Source organism: Bombus pascuorum, chromosome 6 (genome assembly GCF_905332965.1).
Source record: "Bombus pascuorum chromosome 6, iyBomPasc1.1, whole genome shotgun sequence".
Classification (NCBI taxonomy): domain Eukaryota; kingdom Metazoa; phylum Arthropoda; class Insecta; order Hymenoptera; family Apidae; genus Bombus; species Bombus pascuorum.
The window spans coordinates 6983740-7001691 of record NC_083493.1 but is presented as its reverse complement, the minus strand read 5'-3'; the positions used below and the strand labels follow the sequence as shown (position 1 = coordinate 7001691).

General features: G+C 28.1%; 2 protein-coding genes and 1 long non-coding RNA gene across 4 annotated transcripts; 2 read left to right on the top strand and 1 right to left on the bottom strand.

Moving 5' to 3' along the window:
• The first annotated feature begins 909 nt into the window (after positions 1-909).
• Positions 910-3043, top strand: LOC132907808 (large ribosomal subunit protein uL5). Its single transcript, XM_060961215.1, has 5 exons — positions 910-1004; positions 1423-1566; positions 1806-1955; positions 2027-2174; positions 2850-3043. The coding sequence occupies exons 1-5, from the start codon at positions 999-1001 to the stop codon at positions 2975-2977; spliced, it is 576 nt and encodes a 191-aa protein (XP_060817198.1). The 5' UTR covers positions 910-998; the 3' UTR covers positions 2978-3043.
• A 253-nt stretch (positions 3044-3296) lies between these two features.
• LOC132907792 (protein quick-to-court) lies at positions 3297-17312 on the bottom strand. 2 transcript variants are annotated; one of them, XM_060961190.1, is made up of 7 exons: positions 16590-17312; positions 12419-12697; positions 11212-11757; positions 10286-10522; positions 9957-10052; positions 8834-8935; positions 3297-7322 (listed from the first exon to the last, which is right to left on the bottom strand). In XM_060961190.1, the coding sequence occupies exons 1-7, from the start codon at positions 17085-17087 to the stop codon at positions 7113-7115; spliced, it is 1968 nt and encodes a 655-aa protein (XP_060817173.1). In that variant the 5' UTR covers positions 17088-17312; the 3' UTR covers positions 3297-7112. The 2 variants fall into 2 exon arrangements, with proteins under 2 accessions (XP_060817173.1, XP_060817174.1); XM_060961191.1 differs by lacking the exon at positions 8834-8935.
• Positions 15232-15821, top strand: LOC132907817 (uncharacterized). The gene is made up of 3 exons (XR_009658267.1): positions 15232-15435; positions 15516-15651; positions 15707-15821. It is a non-coding gene; the product is annotated as an uncharacterized LOC132907817 (long non-coding RNA).
• Positions 17313-17952: the final 640 nt, after the last annotated feature.

Sequence of the window (17952 nt, the reverse complement as noted above, 5' to 3'; positions counted from 1 at the left end):
GTACTTTCAGTATAAGAGTGTCCAGACCTGTTTGTACATGATACCTCCGGATCTTGAATACTTTTCATGTATATGTATTGTGTATACATACATACATACACACTTAAATATCTTATATCTATATTTGTACATATATATATCTTGTGTATCTCTTTCCACTGGTTTTGAAAAAATGCCTAAAATTAACTTAAAAGTAGATTGATTTAAACGAAATTGAAAGCTCTTATATAGACCCTACCTATCAGGAATCTAATTCTATCAAAAAACTAAAGATATCCTCATAAATCTTACCTATCAGAAATCTATAGGATTTTTTTATAATTTCTGTATATATGTAGAAAAATTTTAAAATCTATTTATGAAAATACTATCGATATAAAAGCAAGCATGATTACCGACACTAAAGTGCCAATCTTGCCAAATTTCCGCCTAGCTGACTCCTGATTGGCTGGTGCAGCGAAATTGTATTGTCATTAAAAAAATATATTATAAAGTAAAATATACGCATATACTGTTTTTTCTCAATATTATTTAGTCAAACATTAATTGCGAAATATGTATTATTTTTAACGCAATATTATTCATATTATTAATCCTAGGAACTAATTTTCTTTTTCAAGTAATTTTTATTTTTTATTTCTTTTATATTATTAGATATTTTAGCATATAACGTGGAATTATAAAACATTAAATTATTCAAATTTACTATTATTTGCAACTTTATATAAAAAATAATAATCACATGGTACATGCATACAATTATAATTTATACATAGAAGCTATAACAGCATTTAAATATCTTTTAATTACATATGTTTTAAGTAATCCTATTTTTATATTATCGGATTGTATGTGGATAAACAACATGTTTCAATTTTACTTTAAATTTACTTTTATTAATTTGGCAACCTTCGTACTTTAGAATCACATTCTTCTAGTACTCACCAGAATGTATCGTGATTTGTGCGCGTGCGTAGTTCCGTTCTTTTCTCATCATCATGGCGGTGAGTGTGGAGTCGTCGTTTTGAAAACAAATTTTATAATCTTTAAATATCAAAGACATCATGCCTAAAACGAAGATTGTTTATATATTACGAAAAAATCATCTTTACTTATTTAACATTGATCAATTTCTTTTTCATTAATACTTTAATATTTAAAGTTTTATATATGACAGTTAGGCGAGGTTCATCAGCATGTTCGCGAGTATAACCTAAATTTGTTTCATGATGTTTATAAGATTTATGAAATAGTTGCTTATAATACTAGTTTAAGAAATTAATATGAATAGATTAAACATCTTGATATCATAATTTATTGTTATAAAACAAGTCAATATTTCGAATATTTTTTACGTTTGTATACAGTATTTAAAATGAGTAATTTTCATTGAATGAAGCGTATTGGCAAACTTTTTTACAGGATGTCAAGAAAGTGGTAGCAAAAAAAGTGCGGAAAGAGCCAAAGGATTCATCTAAGAATGTGATGCGTGAAGTACGCATTCGTAAACTTTGTTTAAACATCTGTGTCGGTGAATCTGGTGATAGACTCACTCGTGCTGCAAAGGTACCAATTATAGATGTTATTTGTATTTTGTTCATTTCAAATTGTTTTAACTTCTTTGTGTTCTTTTATTACATCATAATTATTGACATATAAATATATGTTTCTATATTTCTAATAATAAAAGTTGGTTTCTTAAAAATTAATCTTTTTTGTAATTAAATATAGATTAATATAAATAATGATTTTCAAATTATGGAACAAATTTTTCATTTCTATTAAAATTTTTCAAATTTTTGTAGGTGTTGGAACAATTAACTGGACAGCAACCTGTTTTTTCTAAAGCAAGATATACTGTGCGTTCATTTGGCATTCGCCGTAATGAAAAAATTGCAGTACATTGTACAGTACGAGGTGCTAAAGCAGAGGAAATTCTTGAACGTGGATTGAAAGTAATTTTTTACTGATACTGTTTTACATTCAATTTCTTTTTAAATGTTCAATTTTGCTTTTCCTTTTAAAGGTACGGGAATATGAATTGAGAAAAGAAAATTTCTCTGGCACTGGAAACTTCGGTTTTGGTATTCAAGAACACATTGACTTAGGAATTAAATATGACCCCAGCATTGGTATTTATGGCTTGGATTTCTATGTTGTACTTGGACGACCAGGTTAGTTTATATTTGATATTCTATAATAAATCAATATATTAAATATATGCACATCTGGCATAATAGTTACTACTGTATTCAAGTTGTATCTATATTTATACAATATGTGCTAGAATATAGGCTTCGTATTTGCAACTCATGCCCACTTATAATACTGGGTGTGTTACTTAAATGAAGCTACAGTTTATATTCATATTTATTTGAATATTAACATTGTTATAATTCTACTTTGATAAATTAAGAGTTTAAATTGTAGAATATTTATCCTTTTACTTAATTTTAGAACTAAGAGCTATTTGATGCTGTAGACACTTTATTTCATAATTCATCTCTCTAACAAAATGACCTTTTTTTTATTCTAATCAAAAATTTAATTTAATTTAAGAGGATATAAATCTTTGTAGATGACTTAGACATTCAGCCCTTGACCTTCAGATCTCGAGAGTTATCATAACTGAATGCCTTAATGCCTGAATTATTAGTTTTGAATAAGTTAACAGATTTTTTCATATCATTACCTTTATTTACAATCTATATGCATAGATATATTTTAGTTAATATAAATAATACATTAGCTTGTGTATATTGTAACTGTAAAATTAAATCAAGCTATATTATAGTATAATCAAATAAATATTCTTTTATATACAGTTCGTAATATTTTCTTCTGTTAAGGTTTCAATGTAGCTCACAGGAGGAGGAAAACTGGGAAAGTCGGTTTCCAACATAGACTTACCAAAGAAGATGCAATGAAATGGTTTCAACAGAAGTATGATGGTATTATTATAGCTGGGAAGAAGTAATATACATATTTGTATTTTACAGTTCTTTCATAAAAATTTTAAAAATAAACTATTTGTTTAATCAAATTTTATTAATACCTTCATCATATATTTCACTATCGTGCTCATAAATACATTATTTGTCTAAGAAGCATAATTTAAATGCCAATTTTATAATAATAATGTTTTATAAAAATATTAGAATCAGAATTTTATAAATTGTATAAAGTTATTCAATTATTAATTTTATTACAAAACTTGTTTCTAATTAAGAATCGGCAACATAATACTTTGTATTATAATAAGGAAAGGTTATAACAAATAGATATACACTAATAAATTAGAATTTTAAAGACTTTATTAATGACTACTATATCGTCACCAGTGCGTTAATACATGAGTAGAATATTTTGACACATTTATGTTTCCATAAAGAAGATAACATAAGAATATTCCACATACAATCTACGCCATGGATAACTAAGGCATTGGTTTTAGCTTAACATTTAGTTCTTCAAATAATCATCAGATCAGATTTGTGAAAACCGTAGTAGTGATAGTATAGAATGTGAAAATACAAAAGGCCTTGTTGTATCAGTACATGATCCTATATATTATTTTTTATATATGACTTATTTATCTATGCTATTTTTTTTTACAGAAATTATGAGTAAATAAATTAATATGGAAATTGGAACCTCATTGAATATCTTGACTTTTAAGTGTGCACATGCTTCATTTTAAATTATGAGAAAGGAACTTCATAGTTGTAGTTCTGCATATCTTTTAGAGCAAAAATACTACTTAGAGATGTGAACACATCGTTTAAAACTGATTTTGTCACACATTTCACTTTCAATTTCAGATTTTATTTTTTTCTTTTTATGATACGCATGAAACATATTAGACTCTTCGCCTTCAAATAATAAGGATAACTAAAGCAAAACGTTCACATTTCTATTACGAACATATTCTAAATGTATTTTCCGAAATGGAAATCAAAATTTGATATTTACCTAATCGTTATGTTTTATTTTTTTATCATTTACCTTTAATATATATCTATAAAATTAAGATACTTAGGGTATTGGAAAACTATATTAGTACATTAATCTAATCTTTTACATTTGCGTAATTTAAGTAAAAAATTGGTAATATAAATTTTTATTGCAAGTACCTAGTAAACTTAATTATGACAATAAATAAGTTATTTGTAATAGTTCTAACTCAAATGATACAAAAGTGCAAACATTTCCGTATGAAATACTTTATATAACTTTTACTTTCTGGAATATATTATACTAAAATTTGTATTATTGAATGACTGACATTATTATAAACACATCAGCTTATTATATGAGAATAAGCTTATTTTCCAGTACCCTTATACTGTGATACTATTATGAAATAGTAATAAAACTTGATGTATAAGGTTAATTTTTTGGAACTCTATTACCTAATTAATATTAGGATACTTGACAGCAATATAGCAAAGCATATATGATTTTTTTTTTGTAATCTGCAATTTATGTTTAATAATTTTTTACTATTTAAATTTATCTTTGGTTTTAATCTAATGGTATATATAGTCAATCATTTCAAAACATGTGAAATAGAATTATAACAGATATATAAGAAATGTGCTTCTTTTAATATTCACATGTGACATCCATAAATAGTTACACCATTGCACTATAATACTCTCTCTTATCTACCTAATTCGACGTAATCAGACAGATAAAAAGGCAAGATATATCCCTCAGTCTCCAAATTGTTTCTTTATCTGGACGCCATATTCTTAATGATATAATTAAATATCTATATATACTATATTCTTCTTAATAACAATTAGATATATGTTGAAGAATTTAAATAATCTTGCAACATTAATTCACATTCTGTACAATTAATTCAATATAATATTTATGCCATGGTAAATTATACATATACATAATGCTTCTACTTTCCACAATAGAATCGATAAATTCTTTCCCTTTACCATAGATATGTAAATATATTTAATCTTTTGCATTGATTGTATTATTGATAAATAAAGTTAACACATCAAACATATATTTATAGTACATAAAGTGTATTTTATAAAACATACATTTAATGTATCAAACATGTAATAATACTGAATGTGATAGTATAATTTGTACAATATGTTACATAATGTAATGCACGTTATACGTTCATAAAAACTTTGTAATATTTTTTATGGTGAGAATTGTGATTATTAGTTACTACTATGTAATATATTAGTTAATATATTGTCAACCAATAATTTCAAGTGCAATGCAAAGGATTAAATCATTTACTGTACTCTGTACTTCATACATTTATACATATATGTATATACATTCTATATCACTTTTCATTTTTAATACATGTTTATCTGAGTCAATTAAATACCAAACTAATAACGCTAAATAGAAGAATTACTCTTGATAGCTTATGTTATAAGCCTCATAACATATGTTAAGCACTTTGCATAATGTTACTATATGTTTTGACATGTTTTATTTTTAAAACATACCACAAATATTTTATATTTATACCACAAATAACAAATATTTTCATAATATTTTATACATTTAAAATAAATATTTATCATTTATTATTCATTTTCAATATTCAAAAAATTGTTAAACATATGTTTATGTCAGTGTAACAATTTCAATGACTAAATTAATCAAATTGAAGATCTACATACAACAAGTTAATTCTAAATTTAGAAGAATATAATTCAAAATCTATTTCATTTTTGTTGTAGAAAATAACTTAGTAAGTTACATTTATATAAAATGTAAAGTTTTGTTATTTAAAACGTAATTAGAGAAAGAGAGAATGTTTGCAATTGCTATATATTGAATAAAAATATGTTAAAGTATTTATAAATTATAAATTATTTAACTTGTAAATTATTTTAGTCATAATATAATAAAAACAAATTTATATGCAAAAATATAATAAATATCAAATTGTTTAATGTTAAGTGATACTCACTGTATGTTCATGAAATTGTATTCCATTGAATCTTCATATTACATAAAATTAGAAAGTCATAAAACATGATGTAAAAAAATATTCTTATCATTGAAAGTTATCATTTCCTGGATATAGCAAGTAACAATTCTCCATATTATCAATGTAAGAAATTTATAATACAATTAACTGTTAAATGATTTATGCGAAATAAATAAAATCGGTGAAGATAACTGTTTAATGACTTTCTTATTGGTTAAACGAATTAATTTAAAAAGAAAGAAAAGAAAAAATTAGTAAAATACATGATATGAATGTTTTATACCGGATTTCAGGTAAAATAAAATTTCACGTCATCAGTTATAAAAATATATAAGGTCACGAACAAAGGTACTGACACAGCCTTTAAAGCAAAATAACTTTTTTAAAATTGAACCAATCGACTTAACTTGCTTTGAGAAGTTAGAAGGTTGATCGACAGTTGGTCGAAATCATGAAGTAAATAGTAAAGGTCATTTTTTACAACTTTTTTTATCTGAGTCAGTAATAAAAATTTAAAAAGTATACTTGTTGATTTATGTTAGTTATATATATGATGAAAATTTCGTCGAAATCTGTTAACGTTGCTATAAGCTACAAAGGTTAAAAATGATGAAACTCACAATTTTCGTAACGATAATAAATCTACATTTTTGTTCATTTTTTGATACCTGTTGTTTGTTTTTGCATCGACCGATTTCTTTAAAATTTTTCGCAAGTATATAGCTGACATAACTCTTTAAAACGTGCTGTTAAAATTTTTATTACAGGCCCAGATAAAGAAGTCGTAAAAAATGACCTTTACTATATTCCGACTAACTGTCGACTAACCTTCTAACATCTTCAAAAAAATTAAATCATTTGATCCAATATAAAAAAATATATACTGTTTTAAATAGTAATTTTATAATATTTTTGTTCGTGACTGCACAACAATATTATATGCTATTTTATTAATGCAAGTATGTAACTCATAGTTTATGTAGGCTGATTTCAAACAAAATGTAAGTCAAAGATAATTCATACCTGTTTACATATTTTTCAGTTAGCATTTTCTAAGAATAAACGAATTGTCCGGAAATTCTAGATCTGTATGCATTAAAATTTAATAACTAAAATGTTGTAAATATTACTTTCTTATTGATCGATATATTTTATCAATATTGTGCTTTTCAACTTCTGTGAATCCTAAAATGCTTTCAATTGCGTTCAGATGCCCATGATGATTTTCTTTATCCGTTAAGAAATAGTAAATCGCCGATTTTAGGAACTGCAATGTGATCTCTGGATCAAGGGCACCTTGATTATTTCGCGCTTCTATGATACGTCGATACATTGCCTGTTGAAAAAATGATATTTGCTAATAATATTGTTAATAACTTTTTCTTTACAGATTAACTTATGTGCTATTTGAAATTTGATACATTCCTTGGTTGTGTACTGTAAATTCGATTCAGATATGGTGTCAAATGAATGAAAAATGAGCAATTAATTATATATATAATAATAAATGTAAGTTATTGAAAGCTATAAATACACATTGAATGAAAAACTATATTAAAATGTATATATGTATGTAGACATGTATATACATGTATATTATGTAAAGTTGTCTTTCTTTTTCAAGATCTGACATGATTATGGTGATGTGATTTGTATGAAATGGTACAAGCATGTGATGCTTAAGCACGTGCAAACTTACATTAACTGAAGGATAATAAGAGGCTGTTTCTTTCAAGTGCACAAAATAATCTGTATTGACCTAATAATACTGCATAATAATAGGAACCACCTACATTTGTGCTTAACAATAACAATTCGCATGCAATCGCTGTGGCGAAGCATTTCAATTGTAAATACATTCTCTCATAAATATAAGTTCCTAATATGTATAACTTATAAATGAAAGCACGTGAAACCAATTCTTGCCACTATTATAGTTTAAAAGCTAATAAGCTTTTGTTTTTAATAATTATCAAAATGATAAAATCTCTTTACAAATTCAGAATAATTTCTACTTTTTATTTATATTTCTTATAAGTTTTTTTTCTGTAGGCAAAAAGCAGGTACCTATAAATATTAGTTATTATATGGCTAAGCTATTTTTAATAAACAATATGATTGTTGATTATATATAAAAGTTATTATGAAAAGAATACTTAATATATTGACTAAAATTGATATTAGTATTATATAAGTTCCTATTATATGTAACTGACATACTAATTGCACTTAATACAACTATGAATTATACACTACTTTTTTAGAAAAATAAAAATAAAAATATATGCATTCATATAAACTATTTAACATTATGCTTACACATTTATTTTATATTTAATTTCATGCTTGTGCTAAATTAGGATATATATACAGCCTGATAAAAAAATTGCTCAAGATGTAATAAAATAAATTATGTATAAAAATAAATTTAAACACGATATATACAAATATAGAAAAAAATCTTTTTGGGTATACATGTTCTGAACAATAATTATGTGGTGTTACTACAAAATTAACAATAATATTCAGGAAGACATTAACAATAATATTAAAAAAAAATATAATGTGGAAATGAATAAATAACAGTGAAAGGTTTATTCAAATAGTACAATTTGCAAAATTAACAATTTTATTTTGTTCCTTGCTAAGGAAAGAAATGCAGATATTCTACTAATAAACATTTGATATTATAAGAATCCATCATCTTGCAAAAAAACCTCAAAAGGGCAAAAATAGAAAAGAAAGAAATATTCGTTTGTGCATTTGTACGTGAACAAATACAACATTAATGCTTAGAAAACAGTGGATGAGAATTGCATCACGTGGCGATTCAGCAAAAATACAGACCTTACGTGTGCCAAGGACCCAGAGAGAAACAGCCTCCTGAGCACTTAATAAACTTTGGCTACGATCGGCTGAAATGTGAGGTTCAGGCGAGTAGCTTGTGTCCTGGAGTGTGAGCGGCGACCAAAAAAAGTGGCACATCATTAGTACAAGAGAATTGTGAATGACAGAGATGCACAGAAAGTGATGCGCAAACAACACTGATTCCTAAATTGTATCTTTTTTATTTATATTGAATTAGTATGCATTATTTAAAAGTATTAAAAAGATGTAATTTTTTAAATCTCTATGAACGGATTTCAAACTTATGTAGGCAGTGTGAGAAATATAAAATAATAAATGGTACTGTATACAATTTTAAATTGTTGTTGTACTACAAAGAAGTATAAAACATCCTATTAAAATGTTTTTAGAGTTTATATGTGAAAAAGATAGTTAAAATAATTAAATAATGCTGGTTGTGAGTGCAAAAAGAAAAAGAAATTGATAAAATCAACAAACAAATGATATCAGTAAACAATATATGTATAAAATATTTAAAATCCGATAATACAGATGTTTCAAATTCAAAATTGTCTTTAGTATTATAAATAATAATTATATCGAATATTACTTGTTATTATAAATACACTGTTCCCATATTAATAGTATAATTTAGTGTTATTATACAAGTTATAACAAATTTTTATATGTGTTAAAATGAAGTTCATGCTACATATTTTATATAGCAATAAAGATAAAGCTTCAATTATAAATGATGTCAGGCATAAAGAATTTTATTCTTTCACTTTTAATGTGCACTGTGTATATTACTATCATAAGTATTAACTATATATAAGGCGATCCTTTTACTAGTTAACTCAAAGACGGCACCATCAATCACATCACGGCGATAACATCGTGTCAGTATACGTATATATATATAATGTACAAATGTACATATATATTAGAAGCCAATATCGCCTCTGTGTCAAAGTAGACGGCTGTATAGCTGTGTGTACATGTAATCGTAAAGTGAAAACGGGAATATATGATGTGCGATGTGATCGGCGGTGCTTTTGAGTTAACTAGTGAGAGGAACTCCCTGCATGAAAGTAAACATCGTAACTAAAGCAAAAATATTTACCTTGATATTTTCTAATTCTGCTTGTGTAATTGTTAATTGTTGAAGTAGTTCTGCAACAGTAACCTTTGGTGGTGTTTGATGCGCATGTTCATATATCTGTAATAAATATCAACTTTTAGTGTTTACTTATGCATTTAAAAAATACTAAAAATAGTAAACATAAAATATTAAAAAATACTAAAGAAGTTAAAAGCATTAAAACTTTGTATCGGGATATTGAATATTACAGACATTGTTTTGTTATCTCTTAAAAAAATAAAACAGTTAATATATTATGAAATTGTGTATCATATTTATAGATTCAATGTAATGATCAACGTGCAACGCACCTGATCAGCTTGTTCTAGGCGTGCAGCTTCCTGTCCTTTGGCATACATTCTCAGGTACATTTGTTTATTTCTTTCTTCTTGCTCGTTCAATAAAGCCTTTTGTTCAGAAAGTTCCGTTTTCACGGTTTCTAGTTCCGCTTCTAATTCACGAGCACGAGCTTCTGCAGCATCAACAGAAGGCCTCACTTCGCAGTAACGTGTATTAACTTCAGCCAATTGATTCAATAAACTTTCCACCTGTAATATAAAGCAATTCATTATGCCAATTTTTAAAATACACATTGTATTAATGTATGTTGTTTGTTAATGCATTCTTACGTAAACAATTTATTTCTATTTTTACTGTAGTTCTAGCGTTTTACTTATCATGTAACATTAAGACTAATAAATTTCTAATTTAGAAATCTACTTAGAATTTTTGCTTTTAAAAAACATTTATTATTTTATATCATAAACATTTCAGAACTATACAAAAGTTTCATATTAGGATATCGATGGTGCATAAGTAAAAAAAATTAAATTATATTAATATTTGTGTATTTAAATAATCAATAATTTTCCAAATATTTAGCGATACTATAGGATCTGCACCGATCGACTTTCTCAGTGCCGTGTTCATGTAAAGCGGGCAATAAAAAACGAAGCTGTTAGCTCATTGTACCGAATTAATGGTATTGTGAATCAATACGTATACAAAGATGTTTTGCAATATCTTTTATATGACGTTGAAGATATGTTATGTATTAAAAAATTTGCGATTGTTGATTTAGTTATGATCTTTTATCATTACTATTCTACATTGTATTAACCGTTCAATGTTCTTATAAACTAGACTTCTTTGATTAAACTACACTAAATACGAAACTTTCATTTTTTATTTAATTATAAATATTCAACAATATGACTATTTTATTTGAGATATATACCTTGTCGTTGTGTTTTTGCTTGAGTTCTTGAAGTTCGTCAACATGTCTACGATGCATTTCTTCAATTCTACTTTCATAAAGATTCACCAACTTGCGTCTCACTTCATCTCTTTCTGGTATTTCTGCAACGGATCTTTCAAACGTATCGGATGTACTATTTTCGGGAACTGTATTAGGCGTTGCAGTAACATGTGTACTTTCTGGTTGCACCTCTGGTATATATACAGAATCTTTCGAATGGACGGATCCGTCTTCAAAGTGACCCGAGTCCGCAAGAGAGGAAGGTAGATCAGAGGGGGCACATTTTTCTGGAGTTTCTGGACTTGCGACCTTTTGTAGTGTACCTTCGTCCGGTAAGTCCTTGCTTGGCGATTCAGGTGAAAAAGGATTGTTTTCTCGTACAGTGAGAGCATCGCTACTATCCGTTCTTTCATCTGGGCTATTCAGAGAAGCTTTGTATAATCTTAATTCCACTACTTCCTTCGTTAGTCGAAATATCTCCTGGTCTTTCTCTTCAATCTCCTTTCGCGCTTCTTTTAACAAAGCCTGAATAATATGATTTTTATAATGATGTATATTATTCAAAATAGATGTTCTTGTTCTTATTACGATAATAAATGATACGGCGAAGGTGCTATATGCATCATATTATTAATATTACGAGGTGACATTTATTTTATTTATTTAACCAAAGGGTAAAAATACTTGACTACCATGATAAAGTATAAAAAGGCAGCTATTTTTAGCTTAGTAACTTACATATCGAATTACATATCGGTACATATTGATATATGTATTAAAAACATATCGACCGTCTCCACGAAGTACTTAAAATGTTAATTAAACTGTTAAAATGAAAAAAATTATAAATAATATTAATATAATATAATTATAAAAAATTATAAATAATATGCAGATACGAAGAACATATCTAATTTCATAAAAGCATTATATTTCTTGCATAGAAAATTTCTAGTAATATTTTATTATATTTTATAGTCAAACGATTTGATAGAAGTTTAAGAGAAATATACAAGAAATATGAAGCGAGTTCATGTCTGAACTAGAGCCTCTAGACGCGTTACATTCTCTTACCGTCTGCGGTTAAAGACTGATATCATTACGAATGTGTTAATTATTGCAATAATGTGTTAAGTAAAAATTCCAACGAATAACATTCCAAACAAAAAACAATGTTAGTTTTTACCTGAAATCTTCTAACTTGTCTAGCTGCTCTTTGAGTAGGCGTAAGATATTGTTCATTGTCCCCGGTATGGTTTGAACAATGAACAACGTATTTTCGTGATCTACCCGACCACGTGGTACCGTTGAGAGCAAACGTAGCATGGTCACAGGCGCTTGCGGTACTGCAGGCACTTCCGTAGCTTTTTACGCTTTCTGCATCGCTGTCATCGGCAATCCCAGTGCTTGATCCTCCGGAGGCCGCGTGTCCAGGTCGCGGCCTCGCCGGGGTCAATGAAAGGCTCTGCAGAGTAAAAAAAACGAGACGATAGTTTCATTAATTTCGAGTAATTTAACCCCTTAAGGCCCACTTTTATTGAAACCTCCGTAATATTACGTAATTGTATTCTATACATTCAATCTACTAAAAAAAGTGAAAGTCTCTCCCGAAAAATAGATCTTGTTATAATTTTATAAATTTTATTTATGTAATAAAATTCGTCCTTAAAGGGTTAATTTTTTCGTCAGAATTATTATCTCATATTACTCTTGTCATTTTATAAATAATTTCGTTACTATCTGTTGGATTAATTGAAAGCATAAGCATTATATCAAAGAACGTTACCTTATCAGAACTTAAATCATGCGAACCAGGTTAAGTCAACTACACAAAATGTACTTTCTTACAAAAGATAAGTTACAAATCCCTTAGAATTATTATTTTCTTTTTATATTTATGATTTACACGATTATATCCATTTTGAATAGCGTTTCTTCAATGTAGTATTTCTTCGTAGCTAAAATAGTATTTTTTCTTTATATTACACTGTATTAAATAAGAAAAGGAACACTAGAAAGGAATTATTATTATGGTAAACAGTAAAATATCTTTTATCAATGTAATAAAGATCATAGATATATTTCGTTATAGTACACAGAGTATTTCAAAATGTGTGAAATGAAGTTTATATGATGTTGAGAGTTATAAATTAAGTTTGGAAGATTATCTTGAGATTTTATAAATTTCTCACAGAAATAAAAAAAAAAAAAAGATAAAGATAAATGTTGAGTACATTATATACAATATATATTGTTCATAAAGTTGAAATAGGAATCTGAAGAAGCCTGAACACGTAGTTCGATTAATGCATTATAAAAAAGGGTTACTCATACATAGAAAACTACAATTAGTTTTGTAAAAGTTAGTAAATAACGTTAACAAGCAAATTAGTGTTGTGAATGGTTAAAACAAGTCATTTTTACCACGTTTGATTTCTATTTTAAGTAATTTCTAATTTACAAGGTTTTTAAATAAGATTTTCTAATGTCCCCATTTATTTATCACAATCACATTACTGTTAAATATAAAAGAAGAAAATTCGTTTCGTAACATCAGTCACTCATACTCAGTAAATAATTCCACGTTTACATTAAGGTTGCATTCGAAAGATTAAACGTAAAGAAGAGTTCATCGCTTTTATATCTGGTTGATCTAAGGGTAATTTACCTTAGACTTAAGGAGAAGCTTTCTTGCTCTCTGACTAGGAACTTAGGAAGTCTGGTTTGAAAGTGAGGCAAAATCAAACACCCCATTGAGCAGAAAGATATGAAAGTCTTCCTTAAAGGCGAGAAGCTTGTCGAATCTGCACGAGAACAGTCTTCAAATAAAAGTGGCTAAAATATTTTATAAATTACATACTTTTCAATAATAGATTACGCTTGATAAATGTGTCAATTATAAATAAACTTTGTAACGAATAATGTATCACGCAAATTTAGTTTCCGTTGTTGCAAAATGATTTTATATTTTCGTGACAAGTGGACTAAAGTAAACTCGTAAGTCAGAGTGTAAAAAAATATTTTATTCTGAGCACGCTTTTTAAAAAGGAAAAGATCATCACATAATATTCTATCGTCTTTATTACCTATGATGAGGTGAGAAATAAAATTGATAGTATAAAGTCTGTTGAAATTATTATAAATTTTAGAAATAGTTATGGAAATATAATTAAAAATTGCAACCACGGTTTCTTAAGATAAACTGTAATTATTAATTAATTTTTAGTAGTCTACCAAAAAGACGGCATGTTTTTTGTAACAAGGAGAGTCTAAACTTTTAGAACAAATTAAAAAAAGATGCATCTTTGTGTCAGTGCGATATATACATAGGTATTATTTAACTCAAATTTTTTTACCCTTGGATTGGAAAATACCCTTTATAAAACATATAGGAAATATTACAAATTTAATGGCACATGAAACTTTCTCTATAATGTATATTGACGCTGGTCTTTTTTTGTTTATTAAATATCAATTCAAATAAACAACTGTATATTATCAATATCAAAAATTGAATTAGCTGCTAAGATCAACATTCACTGGCGGACAATTGCGCCAATTTCTGTTACACCGCAGACGTCGATAATCGGAATATTTCTTGGTTCTTTATTTTTCTCACTACTTCGATGTCCGAAGAAAGAAGTGTTGTACTCTTCCGCTAGACTGAGCAGTTAATATTAGAGCAATGTTATGCAGATTACTAAATAGTATTATGCACATTATGCAAACGATAAGATAACTGATATGTATATATATATATATATATATGGAAAGATGTATATAATAGATATAATATATAATGCATTTATATTATATTATATTACATTCTTATCATATATATTATATATTATACACACACATATATATATAAGAAAACGAAGCAAATCTAAAGTTTATCAATACAATAATGGGTAGATACACCTCTACTGAATGTTTAACAACTTAATTTAGACTCTAGATGATGATTACAGTGAACACCAGAATCTATAGATAGTTTTTCATTAAAGTTGATATTATGTATATAGTATTCACAGACCGTGCCGTGAATGAGGTTTGAAGCTAGCGTTAAGAATGAGAGAGTTAAACCAACGTAACACCCTATTGGGATTAAAGCGTTGATAAATACCGAGCACGATCTCGCAGCACTACGATCTAGGAGCAATGGAGAAGTTTCATGTGCGCCGGCGCATTGCTTGCAGAAAGGTCAGACTGTCTCCATATTTTGTTGGCTATCTTGAATATATTTGAATTTAGATACAATTGATATTTCAAATTTTGTCTAGGTAAGCGCCAGGCATCTTTTAATGCATACATGACGTCTCTCTTGCTTTTGTGTCTGTCTCTATGAAGGAAAGCGGCTCATAATGGAGGTCGTTACACGTTTATACGATCCTTCGCAAATATTTCTTATTTATTCAGGTCAGAGAAAGTGGAAAGTTGTTTATTCAATAATAAATGAACTTTTCAATTACAGCGAATGAATCGAAAGGACTTTATTAAACGTGATATTAAAGATATCAAAGGGAATCAAATTTGGCAAGTTGCCTATATTTACTTCATCGTTTGAGCAATTCCAATTTATTCGTTATTCTATGTTATTTAATGACTCAACTAAAGGATAACGCATTAGTTGCGCAATGGAAATTTTATTATACTGTATTAAACTTAAAAATAAAGCAAAGCTTCGATACGGCATATGTGCTGTAGTTACATTTTTATAAAGTCCAGAAATTACTGAAGCTATTAACTAAAATCACAGCTAGAATAAATATTTTCTGTAGACAATATTACTACTATAATTTATATATTTTTTTCTGTTCCCTATCTATCACAATTATGTGTAACGCATAAAATATTATTACAATCATAAACAGTTACACGCTTACTACAATTTGAACAAGAAACAAAGAAAAAAATTTATGTGCACGTACTTGTTTTATACCTCAACCATTTTATTAACAATAAAACGATAGTCTACCATCATTATTGCCTACAAAAGTCTACGGATGGCTGACAATAAATTCTTTAGTACTTGCAAAGAACAGTTTCTTTTATACCGCGTTTAATATACACTGATAAGGCACGTATCATCCATATATTCTTCCTCCACTACCAATCTATATTTTTCAATACCTTTTGTGTTTTAATCATTGCATTATAAATCACACGAAAACAGAGTGCAGTCTGGATATAGTCAATAAGACGCAATTGTCAGCACGCATCTGCGATCTGCATCGAACGAAGGATACGGCGTAATATTGCAGAAGGATGTAAGAAAACCACTTGGAGCAATTTTTATATAGAATATACATGAAAGATGGCTAATATCGGTTGGCAAGGAAGATGAAAATACTTACGAGAGATCGTTGTCGGGGTGATTCGGTTCCATTCTCCGTGATGACGGGAAAAGTGCGATGGTCCAGATGATGGTGTTGCTGGTGGTGCAGGAGGTTAAAGCGACGACACTGTTGATAAGACCTACTCAGACCCGCGGTGACCGCGGTACTGGGTGGTGGTGGTGGATGATTCGGTGAAACTCGCTCACCGCGCATGCGCATGCTAACCGAGCGACGTAGACCTGTCGGCGAGGGACGTGGAATCCGAGAATCCAACGAAGAGGATACCGAAGATACTGAGGGTGACGGAACGGTACTCGGTGCACTTCCTGTCGTGTAAACCACGCTGTTATCGGCATTGACCTTGAGCGTGCTACTATTGTTGTCAGTACATGTTGCTGATTCTGACGATGTTAAGTCCATCGAGGGTGATTCATTGGTGTTGTTTACATGAGCTGAATAATCCGCATGCATCGATTGCGGGGAATGCAAGGACCTTTCGCTACCGTGACGAACCATCCTGTTGATTTAACTTATCTCATGTCTTCCTAAAATTCCTGTGCAAAAAGATCAAACTTTGTCGAATTTAACTTATACGAAAATATGTACATATATGGATAGCACCAGTAAAGTAACTTCACTTTACATATATTTTTAATTGTTTATCCTATTCTGCCTTAGTTACTTGTTGTCTAAAGGGAACAAAATCTAGCTGATGGTTATAGTGATTTTGTAGCGGATGGAAAGCTGTAAAATCATATAAATTATATATATATATACGAAATTATAAATCTATTATAAAATTATAAAATACTGTTAATAAATAAAATATAATGTACTATCACTACTAATGTAGCATTTACGTATTGTAGTTAATAATACACAATGAACAATAAATATTATATGTATTTCAGTTTTTAAAATTGCTCCGTTTAACTGTATAGTATGTGAGAATCTATCCCGTTTGTTAAACGGGATCATACATACTTGACTATAATACCAGCACTAACGTGGTTTATTAACATTTTAAGATCTCCATTCAAAAGCCGGAAATTCATTGGAGTTTATAATGCACTAGCTGCAATATTTGTAGAAAATCAGTTGATGATAGACAAATATTTATTAAAAGTAGAATTTAATAGCAATGTTTATACAGCTATAACTTTGTTCATTATTTTGTAAGTTTTAATTGAATATTGTATTTTAAGCTTGCGTAAAAAAACTTATTCTAATATCTTTTTTCAACGTGACTACGCGATTAATTTTGATATACAACAAATTTTATATTTTATTTGTATGAAAAATTTTATTCCAAGTTCTAGATGTACCAACCATATCATGCAGAAAACTGGTCACTTGAAGAATATCGACCTTGTAATACAAA